General features: G+C 41.5%; 1 protein-coding gene across 7 annotated transcripts in view; it reads right to left on the bottom strand.

Moving 5' to 3' along the window:
* Positions 1-11,393, bottom strand: part of LOC128596682 (cytochrome P450 2G1-like) — a 35,597-nt gene extending 24,204 nt beyond the window's left edge. For 4 of the 7 annotated variants that reach the window (XM_053606300.1, XM_053606302.1, XM_053606299.1 and 1 more), the window contains exon 1: positions 9,840-9,988. Coding sequence is in view for 2 of the 7 variants with exons in the window: in XM_053606304.1 (XP_053462279.1) it covers positions 11,099-11,214 (116 nt within the window). In the remaining 5 variants the exon portion in view is untranslated. Of the gene's footprint in view, positions 1-9,839; positions 9,989-11,098; positions 11,310-11,376 lie in introns of those variants that run through there. The other 3 variants (XM_053606304.1, XM_053606295.1, XM_053606303.1) reach the window with 3 other exon arrangements.
* Positions 11,394-16,998: the final 5,605 nt, after the last annotated feature.

Genomic DNA, 16,998 nt, shown 5'->3' with positions numbered 1-16,998 from the left:
TCTGCTTGCACTACTGCACTCTCACCTGAGCAACAGAGTGAGAACCTGACAAAAAGATGTGTGCAGTGCAAATGTAATTACATATTTTGCTTACCATATTACTGTACCAAGTAGTAGTACCACTTGCAATATATGGAAAGTGTATTAGGTACAGCATGAAGAACATTGATAAAATTAATTCAGACTGTCTTTTCTGATTTTTTTAGATGTTATGTACATACTATTATCTGATGCCTATGTTTTCTTTTCTTTTTTTTTTTGAGACAGAGCCTCAATCTGTCACCCTGCGTAGTGTGCTGTGGCATCACAGCTCACAGCAATCTCCAACTCCTGGGCTTAAGCGATTCTCTTGCCTCAGCTTCCCAAGTAGCTGGGACTACAGGCACCTGCCACAATGCCTGGCTATATTTTGGTTGCAATTGTCATTTTTGTTTGGCAGGCCCGGGCTAGATTCGAACCTGCCAGCTCTGGTGTATGTGGCTGGCATCTTAGCTGCTTGAGCTACAGGCACCGAGCCAGCCTATGTTTTCTTTTTATTTTCAGGAGTTTGAACATTATTTTGCAAACTTTTTTTTTTTTTTGAGGCAGACTCTCATGTTGTTGTCCTGGGTAGAGTGCCATGGCATCACAGCTCACAGCAACCTCAAACTCTTGGGCTCTAGAGATTCTCCTGCCTCAGCCTCCTAAGTAGCTGGGACTATGGGTGCCTGCCACAATTCTCGGCTATATTTTGGTTGTAGTTGTCATTGTTGTTTGGCAGGCCTGGGTCTGAGACTACGGGTGCCTGCCACAATTCTCGGCTATATTTTGGTTGTAGTTGTCGTTGTTTGGCAGGCCTGGGTCGGATTCGAACCCGCCAGCTCTGGTGTATGTGGCTGGCTCCCTAGCCTCTGAGCTACAGGTGCCGAGCCTATCTACAAACTTAAAAATAAAGATTAAGAAAAAGAAAATGTGAGTTAATAAAATAATGGACTAGAGGCAGCCTCCCAGCATGCCACTCCCAAGAAAAGAAGAGAAAGGTGCAGGCAACTGCATACATATGGATAAGTCTTCTCTGAAGCAGCATTGTGAAATCGCTGAGAAGCAATGCAGACATTCATGGGCAACAGAAAGTAAAGGTGGGATGTATATATATAACAAGATCAGAGAATGTGAGTGCTCACACAGTGCAAATTGAACTATAAGATGCTTCCTACCACCCCTAAAGACCTACCTTATGGGACAGTGGACCTGCCTGAAGTCTGTGTATAGCTGATGCACCAGACAATAGATGCAGAAGGGATCAGGCAAAAGCTAAAGCCATACTGTGCTCTTGGTTGCACCACATTGAGCCTCCAACGGGCAGGAAGGGGGCAGTGGACTGACTTGTGGCTTCCCTGAAAGGGACCCTGGAACTTGAAGCCAAGCCCTTTATCCCTAGAGCACGACAGGACCTGAGCAAAAGAATTGACCCAAATGCAGTAGGCTCTAACCTGACCGGCTTTGGGTAATAGTTTTGGTGGGTGCTAGGTGGGGCTTGGAGAGCTATGACCTCTGCCCACCTGACCTGGCATCCACAGAGGCTCTGTAGGCACAGGGTCTGCCCTTCAGGTGCCATCTGCCTCCTGCCTGCTTGGCCCTGACCCAGCCCTCTGTACAGTCCTCTATCTGTACCACCCTGCTCTGGTCCAGAAGCCCTGCTCAGAGTCTTTGCTTGTGGCTCCTGCCCAGTTTCAGTTCTGAGGTTTTCACAGAGGGGTAGGAGGGGTGCGCACCAGGCTCTGACCTGAGAGGCTTTGGGAGATCACTTCAGCAGTTCCTGAATGGGGTGTAGACAATACCATAGTCCCTGAGACAAGGGAGTTAATTTCTGCCTGCTCAACCTGACATCCACTGGCCCCTCTACCTGCAGAGCAGCCAACCTCTTGTTTGACCTGATTGCATCCTAGCAGGTCTTAACTGCCTCCTCCCTGCTTGGCCTGACCTCACCTTCCAGGTCAGATCATCCCACTATCTGCACAGCCCTGTTTCTAGCTCAGAAGCCTTGCTCAAGGATTTTCCTTAATGGGGGAGAGGAGCAAGATGGCAGCAAGTAACAGCTTCCTTGCAACCAGCTCAGTGAGATTGAGGAGGGAAGACTCCAGACATCTCTAGCTGGTGGGATCTGCCCAGAAACATCCTGTTGGGGACACAGGGAGACAGTGAGAGACTTCTTGACCCCATGAGGAGGACAAAAAGCAGTGGAGAACTGGCAAGTGGTTGCCATGTGTTCGTTTGGTTGGAGGTCACCTGTAGCTGTAACTACAGCAGCAGCAGATTACAAACAGGGAAGGCCTTACCTGTGGGTTTTTTTTTTTTTTATTTGATTTGGGCACTTTGTTGAACTACCTCAGGAGAACTGGGGTGAGAGTGCAATGACTTTAAGCATTGTCTAGGGCCCTGGACTGAGCTGCTGAGCCAGAAGGGAGCTAATATTCTTTGACTGTGGGCCACAGCCATTGTGGGAGGACTCCCCCTGCAGGCCCTGCCCTCAGGGTCACAGAGTAAGGATCTGCCAGGAGACCTTGGGCGAGTAATCTAGTGACTGGGCAGCCCAAAGGCAGGAACTGAGACACTGGGGAGGAGCAGAGATTTCAGTGTTTGGCAGTAAACAGGGCTGCCTTACAACTTTGGCCCTCAGGGGCATAGAATGAGACCAGTTTTGGCGCACTGGATAAGTGAGCAGCCACTTCAGGAGAGATCCCAGACAAGTGCTTTTCCTTGGAAACTTTCTGTTTAGCCAAGATTAACAGTTTGAAATGTCTTTTAAGCAGGCCGAGGAGAGATTTAGGTTTTCAATCCTGTGGGGTTTGAGAAACCAGCAGAGACCTCCAGTACAGCTGTATCAGCATTGTGATTAACATCTCATACCCTAGAATATCACCTGTTGCTCAGACAATATTCAGCAAGATATATATACTGCTTTGTTTTTGTTTTTGTTTTTTTCTCAATATTTTTCCTCTAGATTTTCCTTTTTTTCTTTCATTTTCTTTCTTCATTTTTCTAGTTCAAATATAATTTTCCATTTTTGCCTTCTTTAACAATTAGAACTTCATTTTTGCTAGTGTTTCTGCCCCTATTATTTGGTTTTCCCCCAATTTTATCCCATAAGGTTTTTTTTGATTGTTTGTTTTGGCTTCATTTATAGTATTTTTGTTTTTCCTCTCTACTTGGTGGAGGTGGGGTACTATGTCTGAACAGGCTGGCAACGTGTTGCTGACCCCAAGGGAACCACCCAGCCCAGCACCCCCAGAGGTTGTTTTTTTTTTTTAAGGTTGGGTCAAGGTACCCTACTATACACCTATATTACTCTTGTCTCCCACTTTCTGCACCGCTCTTCTTTTTGTCAGTATTCCCTTTTACTTGTCCCCTCTCCTTTCTCTCTCTCTCTCTCTCTCTCTCTTTTTTGTAGAGACAGAGTCTCACTTTTTTGCTCTGGGTAGAATGCCGTGGCATTCACACAGCTTACAGAAACCTCCAACTCCTGGGCTTAGCTGATTCTCTTGCCTCAGCTTCCCAAGTAGCTGGGACTACAGCTGCCTGCCACAACACCTGGCTATATTTTATTGTTGTTGCAGTTTGGCTGGGGCCGGGTTTGAGCCTGCCACCCTCAGTATATGGGGCCATTGCCCTACCCACTGAGCCACAGGTGCCACCCTCCTTTCTCTCTCTCTTTAAAAAAAATCTTTTTCCCTGCTTGCTCTTCAATTTTCTCATCCTTCCAGTCCTGTACCAAAAGAACTCATCAAAACCTTAGGCCAATGGCATAGTAAATTAAAGAGCAAGAGGAAGTGAAAAGAAAATTAGGGCAAGGAAACAGATAAAAGAATACACTCATGAGGAAGAATCAGCAGAAAAATCCTGGCAACATGAAAAAAACAATTCAGAGCAACCCTCCCAAGGGACAGTGAGGTAGCTACTGCAGAGGAGTCCACGTATAAAGAAATGTTAGAAATGACAGAAGGGGAATTTCAAATATAGATGATAAAAACAATGAAGGAAATTGCTAAGAAAGTGGAAAATAACCAAAGGAAATCCAAAAACAGAATCAAATAAGAGATGAACAAGGTGAAGAATATAGAAAGGATATAGCAGAGCTGAAGGAATTAAAACAGTGAATTAAGAAACTTAAAGATGCAATATAAAGTATCAACAACAGATCAGACCATGCAGAAAAAAGAATCTCAGAGGTAGAGGACAAAGCTCTTGAGATAACTCAGATAGTTAAAGAGGCAGAAAAGAAGAGAGAGAAAGCAGAACATTCACTGACAGAATTACAGGACTTTATGAAGCCTTCAAACATATGAGTTGTAGGTATCCCAGAAGGAGAAGAAGAATGCCCCAGAGGAATAGAAGCCATACTAGTGAATATGATAAATTAAAATTTCCCAAACATCACCAAAGATTCTGACACACTCCTTTCAGAGGGATATCAGACCCCAGGTTGCCTCAACTCTAATAGAGCTTCTCCAAGACACATTGTGACGAACTCGCCCAAAGTTAAGACAAAAGAAAAGATTTTGCATGCTGCCAGGAGTAAGCATCAATTGACCTACAGGAGAAAATCCATCAGGGTGACCGCAGACTTCTCTAATGAAACTTTTCAAGCCAGAAGACAATGGTCATCTACCGTTAATCTACTTAAACAGAACAAATTCCAGCCCAAATTCTATATCCCCCTAAGCTAAGCTTTAAAATTGATGGAGAAATCAAATCTTTTACTGATATGCAAAAACTAAGGAAATTTGCCACAATAAGACCAGCTATACAGGAAATGCTTCACCTGTTCCTCACATAGATCATCACAATGGACCTTCAGCAAAGTAAATACCCAGAACTTAAAGGACAGAACCTAGCTTCCACAATGATGCAAAAGACAAAACTAAGCAATGGACTTTCACAAAATAAGATGAATAGAATGCTACCACACTTATCAATTATCTCAATAAATGTTAATGGCTTGAATTCCTCACTGAAGAGGCATAGATTGGCTGACTGGATTAAAAAACACAAGCTATCCATTTCCTGTCTGCAAGAAACCCACCTAGTCTCAAAAGACAAATTAAGGGCGGTGCCTGTGGCTCAGTTGGTAAGGCACCGGCCCCATATGCCGAGGGTGGCGGGTTCAAACCCGGCCCCGGCCAAACTGCAACCAAAAAATAGCCGGGCGTTGTGGCGTGCGCCTGTAGTCCCAGCTGCTCAGGAGGCTGAGACAAGAGAATCGCTTAAGCCCAGGAGTTGGAGGTTGCTGTGAGCTGTGTGAGGCCATGGCACTCTACCGAGGGCCATAAAGTGAGACTGTCTCTACAAAAAAAAAAAAAAGAAAAATTAAACCTCAGAGTTAAGGGTTGGAAGACAATTTTTCAGGCAAATGGAATCAAGAAGAAAAAAGGGGTTGCAATCTTATTTTCAGATACACGTGGATTTAAAGCAACTAAAGTCAAAAAAGACAAAGATGGTCACTTCATATTGATCAAGGGAAAAATACAATAAGAAGACATTTCAATTCTAAATTTTTATGCAGCCAACTTAAATGCTCCCAGATTCTTGAAACAGATCTGACTTAGTCTGAGCAATATGATATCCTATAACACCATAATAACAGGGGACTTTAACAGTCCTCTCACACAGCTGGACAGATCCTCAAAACAGAAATTAAACAAAGATATAAGAGACCTAAATGAGACCCTAGCACTACTGTGCTTGATAGATGTATATAGAACACTCCATCCTAAATATAAAGAATATACATTCTTCTCATAGCCACATGGAACAATCTCCAAAATTGATCATATCCTAGGACACAAAACAAACCTCAGCAGAATCAAAAGAATTGAAATTTTACCTTGTATCTTTTCAGACCACAAGGCACTAAAGGTGGGACTCAACTCCAACAAAAACATTAAGCCCCACACAAAGGCATGGAAATTAAACAACCTTATAGTGAATGACAGTTGGGTGCAGGAAGAAATTAAAGAGGAAATCATTAACTTTCTTGAGCATAACAACAATGAAGATTGTCGAACATTCTCCAAAATGCATCATGTCCTAGGATACAAAACAAAGCTCAACAGAATCAAAAGAATTGAAATTTTACCTTGTATCTTCTCAGACCACAAGGCACTAAAGGTGGAACTCAACTCCACAAAAAACGTGCAGCCTCACACAAAGGCATGGAAATTAAACAACCTTATGCTGAATGTGAGTTGGGTGCAGGAAGAAGTAAGAGAGGAAATCATTAACTTCCCTGAGCATAATAACAGTGAAGACACAAGCTACCAAAACCTGTGGGATATAGTAAAAGCAGTTCTGAAGGAAAATTTATCACTTTAGATGCCTACATTTGAAAAACAGAAAGTGAGCACATCAACAAACTCACAAGGCATCTTATGGAATTGGATAAAGAAGAACAATCTAAGTCTAAATCCAGCAGAAGAAAAGAAATATCCAAAGGAAATGGATCAATATTTGGAATCGTACCCTCTCCCTTGACTTAGCCAGGAAGAAATAGATCTCCTGAACAGTCCAACTTCAAGCACCAAAATCAAAGAAACAATAAAAAATCTCCCAACATGGCTCAGTGCCTGTGGCTCAAGTGTCTAAGGTGCCAGCCACATGTACCTGAGATGGTGGGTTTGAATCCAGTCTGGGCCCGCCAAACAACAATGACAGCTGCAACCAAAAAATAGCCAGGCATTGTGGCAGGCACCTGTAGACCCAGCTACTTGGGAGGTGGCGGCAGGAGAATTGCTTGAGCCCAGGAGTTGGAGGTTGCTGTGAGCTGTGATGCCATAGCACTCTACCCAGGGCGACAGCTTGAGGCTCTGTCTCAAAAAAAAAAAAATTTTTTTTTTTTTTGCAACAAAAAATTGCCCTGGTCCGATGGCTTCACACCAGAATTCTATCAAACCTTCAAAGAATAGCTTATTCACATACTTCAGAAATTATTCCAAAAAATTGATGAGGAAAGAATCTTCCCCAGTACATACTATGAAGCAAACATCAGTCTGATACCAAAACCAGGAAAAGACACCAACTAAAAAGGAGAATTTCAGACCAATTTCACTAATGAATATAGATGCAAAAATTCTCAACAAAATTCTAGCCAATAAATTATAGCTTATCATCAAAAAAGTCATACATGATCAAGTAGGTTTCATCCCAGGAATGCAAGGCTGGTTTAACATACGCAAGTCCATAAACGTTATTTACCATATCAACAGAAGCAAAAACAAAGGCCATATGATCCTCTCAATAGATGCAGAAAGAGCATTCGGTAAAATCCAGCATCCTTTTCCTATTAGAACACTGAAGGGTATAGGCATAGGTGGAACATTTCTTAAACTGATTGAAGCTATCTATGACAAACCCACAGCTAATATTTTACTGAATGGAGTAAAACTGAAAGCTTTTCCACTTATAACGGGAACCAGACAAGGTTGTTCTCTGTCACCTTTACTATTCAACATAGTGCTGGAAGTTCTAGCCAATACAATTAGGAAAACAAGGAAATAAAGGGTATCCAAATGGGAGCAGAGGAAGTCAAACTCTCCATCTTTGCTGATGATATGATCTTATACTTAGAGAACCCCAAAGACTCAACCACAAGACTCTTGGAAGTCATCAAAAAAACACAATAACGTCTCAGGATATAAAATCAATGTCCACAAGTCAGTGGCCTTTGTATACACCAACAACAGCCAAGATAAGAGGCTAATTAAGGACACACTCCCTTCACCATAGCTTCAAAGAAAATGAAATACCTATGAATGTACCTAACAAAAGAGGTGAAGGACCTCTATAAAGAAACTTATGAAACTCTAAGAAAGGAAATAGCAGAGGATATTAACAAATGGAAGAACATACCATGCTCATGGCTGGGAAGAATCAACATTGTTAAAATATCTGTACCTCCCAAAGCAATCTATCAATTCAATGTTATCCCTATTAAGATACCAACATCGTACTTTTAGGACTTGGAAAAAATGATTCTGAAATTTGTATGGACCCACAAAAAACTCCAGATAGCTAGGGAAGTTCTTAGTTATAAAAACAAAGCCAGGGGCATCAGAATACTAGATTTTAGGCTGTTCTACAAGGCAATAGTGGTCAAGACAGCATGGTACTGGCACAAAAATAGAGACATAGACATTTGGAATCAAATAGAAAACCAGGAAATGAAACTAACATCTTACAATCACCTAATCTTTGATATACCAAACAAGAACATACACTGAGGGAAAGACTCCCTATTCAATAAATGGTGCTGGGAGAACTGTATATCCACATGAAAAAGACTGAAACTGGACCCAAACCTTTCTCTACTCACAACAATCGATTTAAGATGGATAAAGTATTTAAATTTAAGGTATGAAACAATAAAAATCCTCAAAGAAAGCACGGAAAAACAGATATCAGCCTGGAGAAAGACTTCATGAAGAAGACTGCCATGGCAATTACAACAACAAAAATAAACAAATGGGACTTAAGTAAACTGAAAAGCTTCTGTACAGCTAAGGAGACAACAACCAAAGCAAATAGACAACTTACACAATGGAAAAGGATATTTGCATATTTTGAATCAGACAAAGGCTTGAAAACTAGGATCTATAGAGAACTCAAATTAATCCACATGAAAAAAACCAACAGTCCCATATACCAATGGGGAAGAGAGATGAACAGACCTTCTCTACAGAAGACAGACGAATGGCTAGCAACATATGAAAATATCCTCATCATCTCTAATTATGAGAGAAATGCAAATCAAAACCACCCTGAGATATCATCTAACCCCAGGGAGAATGGCCCACATCACAAAATCTCAAAACTGCAGATACTGGCATGCATGTGGAGAGAAAGGAACACTTTTACACTGCTGGTGGGACTGCAAACTAATACAACCTTTTTGGAAGGAAGTATGGAGAAACCTCAAAGAACTCAAACTAGACCTCCCATTTGATCCTGCAATCCCATTACTGGGCATCTACCCACAAGGAAAAAAATCATTTTATCGTAACAACATTTGCCCTAGACCATTTATTGCAGCTCAATTTACAATCGCCAAAATGTACAAACAGCCTAAATGCCCCCAACCCAGGAATGGATTAACAAGCTGTGGTATATGTACACCATGGGATACTATTCAGCTAGTAAAAAAAATGGAGACTTTACAGAATTGGTTCTTAACCTTCCTAAGGCTGCAACCCTTTAATACAGTTCCTTATGTTGTGGTGACCCCCAACCATAAAATTATTTTCATTGCTACTTCATGACTGTAATTTTGCTACTGTTATGAATTATAATGTAAATATCTCCTGATATTCAGGAGATCCCCAAAGGGGTCACGACCCATAGGTTGAGAACCACTGCTTTACAGCCTTTGTATTCACGACCCATAGGTTGAGAACCACTGCTTTACAGCCTTTGTATTACCTAGATGGAAGTGGAACACATTATTCTTAAGTAAAGCATCACAAGAATGGAGAAGCATGAATCCTATGTATTCAATTTTGATATGAGGACAGTTAATGACAATTAATGACATGGTGGGAGTGGGGGAAGGGGAGAGCAGAGAGAGAAAGAGAAGGAGGGAGGGGTGGGGGAAAGGAAGAGGAGAGAGAGGGAAAGAGGGAGCGGGTGGAGGTTCAGTGTGTGACACAACTTTTGGAGGCAAGGCACAGTTGTAAGAGGGACTTTACCTAACAAATGCAATCAATGTAACCTGGTTTCTTGTACCCTCAATGAATCCCCAACAATAAAAAAAAAAGAAAAAAGATATTCCTTAATGTTCCTCCCCATGTACACCAGTGAGGCTTTCATACCTGAGCGCAACAGAGGCTGACCTGTGAGGTTTTTGGTATCTGCTTCAGCAGGTTTTCAGTGGGGCATGGAGAGGTCTGCAGTCCATGAACTTCTAGAACCAACCTCTGCCTGGCTCATAAGGCATCCATGGGACAGGCCTCTGTGTCTGGGAAGCAGCCTCCTACTGGTTTGCTGACTCCGCCCCTCACCAAGCTCTTACTTGGCCCATTCATGCATGGCATTGACCCTTCCCTACTGATAAGATAAGCCCTTGTATTCATGAGGACCTGCTCATAAGCTCTGCTTATGGCTTCTCTGTCCTGGCTCTGAGGCTATCACACCAGGGCCTCAGGATCTGCCCCTGCTGCCCCAGAACACTTGCAAGCAATGAGACACCATCCCCAAGATTCTGGCACTGCACCTAGATGCCCAAATCCCACCCCAGAGCCTCCACCACCAAATCTGGCCTGGAAGAACTGTGCTCCAAAGTCCAATGTTCCACCAGAAATGCCTAGCCTCAAGCCAGCAGCTCCCTGTGACCTGCTTTTTTGTTTTTTGTTTTTTGTGAGACAGATTCCCACTTTGTCACCCTAGGTAGAGTGCCATGGCATCATAGCTCACAGAAACATCAAATTCTGGGGCTCAAGTCATCCTCTTGCCTGAGTCTCCTGAGTAGCTAGAAGTGCAGGTGCCTGCCACAAAACCCAGCTATTTTTAGTAGAGACAGGGTCTCACTCTTGCTCAGGCTGCTCCTGAATTCCTGAGCTCTAGCAATCTCCTGCCTCAGCCTACTGTGCTCACTGTGATCTGCTTTGAGCAAACACCCACAATCTGAGAATGAATGACAGTGTTATCCAGCTGCTGCTGTTACCTCTGTGGGAAGACTTGAAGTAGAACAATTTCCACACTAGCCTCAGCTCCCATTATGAGCATCCTACAGCTATCTTGAGAGTTCCTAGTAAAGAACAGGTGTCCAGCAAATCTGTTAGCACTGAATTGAGAAAAGAGGTCTCAGAGGAGAAGAAGCCCATGAGAGAATCCTGTACATATGAAAAATCAAAACAGATCTACACCCTCCCAGTGATCACAATGGAGCTACAGCATTCAACTCCAAACCCTAAGGAAATTGTCAAAAATAACAGAAATGGAATTCAGAATGGGAATGGCAAATAACATGGATGGAATTGAAGAGAAAGTTGAAAACAATCAAAAAGAAACCCAAAAAAAAACCGTTTCAAGAAATTAGTGAAAGTATTACCAAAGAACAAGACAAAATTACCATTCAGGGAGGCGGAGCAAGATGGCAGCCGAGTAACAACTTTCTTGCATCTGGGCACCGTGAGTCTGGGGAGATAGAACTCCAGGCATCTCTGGCTGGTGGGATCTGCCTATCATCACCCCTGCGCAGATACAGGAGTCAGCGAGAGACTTCTGGACCCCAAGAGGAGGACTAAAATAGTGGAAAACCGGCAAGTGGTCACGTGTGTTCAATCCGTCTAAACCCGCCCGCAACTGTAAGTTCAGTAGCAGCGAGACTGCAAACCAGAAAGGCCTTACCTGTGAACTGTTTTGGTGTCTTTGGACTTAGCACTCAGTTGAACTGCCTTGGGGAGAGCCTGAGCGGGAGTGCGGAGAACTTTGGCCGTTGTCTAGGGCCCCAGTCTGAGCCGCTGAGCCAGACGGAGCTAATGGTGTTTGGCGTTGGGTCACAGGGAGCCATTGTGAGCGATCTGCCCCGGCAAGCTCCGCCCTCAGGGTCGCAGAGCTAGAATCGGGTGGGAGCTGGTAACCCAGCAACCAAGTAGCCTAAGGGCGGGGTCTGAGCCGCCTTGCAGTCCTAACCCTCAGGGGCAGAGTGAGACCAGTTTTGGCACACAGGGTAAGTGGATAGCCACTTCAGCAGTGATTCCAGCGACAAGCACTTTCCTGGGAAAGCTTCTGCTCAGCAAGTGAACAAGTTCAAAGTGCCTTTTAAGTGGGCTGAAGAGAGATTTAGGGTGTCTACCTGCTGGGGTTTGAGAAATCAGCATCCTCCAGTCATATCAGAACTGTGATTAACATCTCATACCCCAGAAGACCACGTGTTGCCCAGACAATATTCAATAACATATATATACTGCTTTGTTTTTGGTTGTGTTTTTTTCTTTTTTTTTGTTTGTTTGGGTTTTTTTTGTTTATTTTGATGTTGTTGATGTTGTTTTGTTTTATAAGTTCAACCTTTTCCATACAGATCCTTTTTCTTTCTCAATTTTTCTAGTTTAATTATAATTTCCCATTGCTGTCTTTTTCAATAATTAGAACTTCATTTTTGCTAGTGTTTCTACTGCTATGATTTGGTTTTTCACCCAATTTTATCCCGTAAAGTTTTCTGTTTGCTTGTTTTGGTTTGATTTATAGCATTTTTGTCTTTCCTCTCTACCGGGTGGAGGTGGGGTACTGTGTCTGATCAGGTTAGCAAAGAGCTGCTGACCTCAAGGGAACCACCCAACTGGGCACCCCCAGAAGGTGGGTTTTTTTTAAGGTTGTGTCAAAGTACCCTACTGTACACCTATATTGTTCTGTCTCCCTCTTTCTGTGCCTCTCTTCTTTTTGTCAATATTCCTTTTACCCACCCCCTCTCCTTTCTCTATTTTTCTTTTTCTTCTTATCACTCGGTCCGCCCTTCTTTCATCCCTTTTTTGCTCTTCAACCTTCTCACTCCTCTGGTCCTGTAACCCTTAGTCCACAGGCACGAGAACTTAAAGAGCAAGAGGAAGTAAAAGGAAAATTAGGGCAAGGAAACAGATAAAAGAAACAACTCATGAGGAAGAATCAGCAGAAAACTCCAGGCAACATGAAGAACCAGTCCAGAACAACCCCGCCAAGGGACCATGAGGTAGCTACTGCAGATGATTTCACCTATGAAGAAATGCTAGGAATGACAGAAAGGGAATTTAGAAACACATGTTGAAAACAATGAAAGAAATGATGGAAACAATGAAGGAAACTGCTAATAAAGTGGAAAATAACCAAAAGGAAATCCAAAAACAGAATCAAATAAGAGATGAACGATATGAAGAATATAAAAAGGATATAGCAGAGCTGAAGGAACTGAAACAGTCAATTAGGGAACTTAAAGATGCAATGGAAAGTATCAGCAACAGGTTAGACCATGCAGAAGAAAGAATTTCAGAGGTAGAAGACAAAGTTCTTGAGATAACTCAGATAGTAAAAGAGGCAGAAAAGAAGAGAGAGAAAGCAGAACATTCACTGTCAGAATTATGGGACTTTATGAAGCGTTCCAACATACGAGTTATAGGAATTCCAGAAGGGGAAGAAGAATGCCCCAGAGGAATGGAAGCCATACTAGAGAACATTATAAAAGAAAATTTCCCAAATATCACCAAAGATTCTGACACACTGCTTTCAGAGGGATATCGGACCCCAGGTCGCCTCAACTCTAACCAAGCTTCTCCAAGACACATTGTGATGAACCTGTCCAAAGTCAAGACAAAAGAAAAGATTCTGCAAGCTGCCAGGAGTAAGCGCCAGTTGACCTACAGGGGCAAATCCATCAGAGTGACCGCAGACTTCTCTAATGAAACTTTCCAAGCAAGAAGACAATGGTCATCTACCTTTAATCTACTTAAACAGAACAATTTCCAGCCCAGAATTCTGTACCCTGCTAAGCTAAGCTTCAAAATTGACGGAGAAATCAAATCATTTCAGGATATACAAACATTGAGGAAATTCGCCACAACAAGACCAGCTCTACAGGAAACACTTCAACCTGTTCTGCACACTGACCACCACAATGGATCAGCATCAAAGTAAGAACTCAGAAATTATAGGACAGAACCTAACCTCCACACTGATGCAAAAGATAAAACTAAGCAATGGACTCTCACCAAATAAGATGAATAGAATACTACCACACTTATCAATTATCTCAATAAATGTTAATGGCTTGAATTCCCCACTGAAGAGACATAGATTGGCTGACTGGATTAAAAAACACAAGCCATCTATTTGCTGTCTGCAAGAAACACACCTGGCTTCAAAAGACAAATTAAAGCTCCGAGTCAAGGGTTGGAAGACAATTTTTCAGGCAAATGGCATTCAGAAGAAAAGAGGAGTTGCAATCTTATTTTCAGATACATGTGGATTTAAAGTAACTAAAGTCAAAAAAAAAAAAGATGGTCACTTTATATTGGTCAAGGGAAAAATACAACAAGAAGACATTTCAATTCTAAATATCTATGCACCCAATTTGAATGCTCCCAGATTCTTGAAACAGACCTTACTCAGTCTGAGCAATATGATATCTGATAATACCATAATAACAGGGGACTTTAACACTCCTCTTACAGAGCTGGACAGATCCTCTAAACAGAAATTAAACAAAGATATAAGAGATTTAAATGAGACCCTAGAACAACTGTGCTTGACAGACGCATATAGAACACTCCACCCCAAAGACAAAGAATATACATTCTTCTCATCACCCCATGGAACAGTCTCCAAAATTGATCATATCCTGGGACACAAAACAAATATCAACAGAATCAAAAGAATTGAAATTTTACCTTGTATCTTCTCAGACCATAAGGCACTAAAGGTGGAACTCAACTCTAACAAAAATGCTCGACCCCACCCAAAGACATGGAAATTAAACAATCTTCTGTTGAATAACAGATGGGTGCAGGAAGAAATAAAACAGGAAATCATTAACTTCCTTGAGCATAACAACAATGAAGACACAAGCTACCAAAACCTGTGGGACACTGCAAAAGCAGTTTTGAGAGGAAAATTCATCACTTTAGATGCCTACATTCGAAAAACAGAAAGAGAGCACATCAACAATCTCACAAGAGATCTTATGGAATTGGAAAAAGAAGAACAATCTAAGCCTAAACTCAGTAGAAGAAAAGAAATATCCAAAATCAAATCAGAGATCAATGAAATTGAAAACAAAAGAATCATTCAGAAAATTAATGAAACAAGGAGTTGGTTTTTTGAAAAAATAAATAAAATAGATAAACCATTGGCGAGACTAATGAGGAATAGAAAAGTAAAATCTCTAGTAACCTCAATCAGAAATGATAAAGGGGAAATAACAACTGATCCCACAGAGATACAAGAGATCATCTCTGAATACTACCAGAAACTCTATGCCCAGAAATTTGACCATGTGAAGGAAATGGATCAATATTTAGAATCACACCCTCTCCCTAGACTTAGCCAGGAAGAAATAGAGCTCCTGAACAGACCAATTTCAAGCCCTGAGATCAAAGAAACAATAAAAAATCTTCCAACCAAAAAATGCCCTGGTCCAGATGGCTTCACACCAGAATTCTATCAAACCTTCAAGGAAGAGCTTATTCCTGAACTGCAGAAATTATTCCAAAAAATTGAGGAAGAAGGAATCTTCCCCAACACATTCTATGAAGCAAACATCACCCTAATACCAAAACCAGGAAAAGACCCAAACAAAAAGGAGAATTTCAGACCAATCTCACTCATGAATATAGATGCAAAAATCCTCAACAAAATCCTGGCCAATAGATTACAGCTTATCATCAAAAAAGTCATTCATCATGATCAAGTAGGCTTCATCCCAGGGATGCAAGGCTGGTTTAACATACGCAATTCCATAAACGTTATCCACCATATTAACAGAGGCAAAAATAAAGATCACACGATCCTCTCAATAGATGCAGAAAAAGCATTTGATAAAATCCAGCATCCTTTTCTAATTAGAACACTGAAGAGTATAGGCATAGGTGGCACATTTCTAAAACTGATTGAAGCTATCTATGACAAACCCACAGCCAATATTTTACTGAATGGAGTAAAACTCAAAGCTTTTCCTCTTAGAACTGGAACCAGACAAGGTTGTCCTCTGTCACCTTTACTATTCAACGTAGTGCTGGAAGTTCTAGCCAATACAATTAGGCAAGACAAGGAAATAAAGGGAATCCAAATGGGAGCAGAGGAGGTCAAACTCTCCCTCTTTGCTGACGACATGATCTTATACTTAGAGAACCCCAAAGACTCAACCACAAGACTCCTAGAAGTCATCAAAAAATACAGTAATGTTTCAGGATATAAAATCAGTGTCCACAAGTCAGTAGCCTTTGTGTACACCAATAACAGTCAAGATGAGAAGCTAATTAAGGACACAACTCCCTTCACCATAGTTTCAAAGAAAATGAAATACCTAGGAGTATACCTAAAGAAGGAGGTGAAGGACCTCTATAAAGAAAACTATGAAATCCTCAGAAAGGAAATAGCAGAGGATATCAACAAATGGAAGAACATACCATGCTCATGGATGGGAAGAATCAACATTGTTAAAATGTCTATACTTCCCAAAGCAATCTACCTATTCAATGCCATTCCTATCAAAATACCAACATCGTACTTTCAAGATTTGGAAAAAATGATTCTGCATTTTGTATGGAACCGGAAAAAACCCCGTATAGCTAAGGCAGTTCTTAGTAACAAAAATAAAGCTGGGGGCATCAGCATACCAGATTTTAGTCTGTACTACAAAGCCATAGTGCTCAAGACAGCATGGTACTGGCACAAAAACAGAGACATAGACACTTGGAATCAAATTGAAAACCAAGAAATGAAACTAACATCTTACAACCACCTAATCTTCGATAAACCAAACAAGAACATACCTTGGGGGAAAGACTCCCTATTCAATAAATGGTGTTGGGAGAACTGGATGTCTACATGTAAAAGACTGAAACTGGACCCACACCTTTCCCCACTCACAAAAATTGATTCAAGATGAATAAAGGACTTAAATTTAAGGCATGAAACAATAAAAATCCTCCAAGAAAGCATAGGAAAAACACTGGAAGATATTGGCCTGGGGAAAGACTTCATGAAGAAGACTGCCATGGCAATTGCAACAACAACAAAAATAAACAAATGGGACTTCATTAAACTGAAAAGCTTCTGTACAGCTAAGGAGACAATAACCAAAGCAAAGAGACAACCTACACAATGGGAAAGGATATTTGCATATTTTCAATCAGACAAAAGCTTGATAACTAGGATCTACAGAGAACTCAAATTAATCCACATGAAAAAAGCCAACACTCCCATATATCAATGGGCAAGAGACATGAATAGAACTTTCTCTAAAGACGACAGACGAATGGCTAACAAAAACATGAAAAAATG

This window comes from Nycticebus coucang, chromosome 10 (genome assembly GCF_027406575.1).
Source record: "Nycticebus coucang isolate mNycCou1 chromosome 10, mNycCou1.pri, whole genome shotgun sequence".
Lineage (NCBI taxonomy): Eukaryota > Metazoa > Chordata > Mammalia > Primates > Lorisidae > Nycticebus > Nycticebus coucang.
Note: the sequence above shows the minus strand (reverse complement) of the source record. Positions and strands in the feature narration are given on the sequence as shown.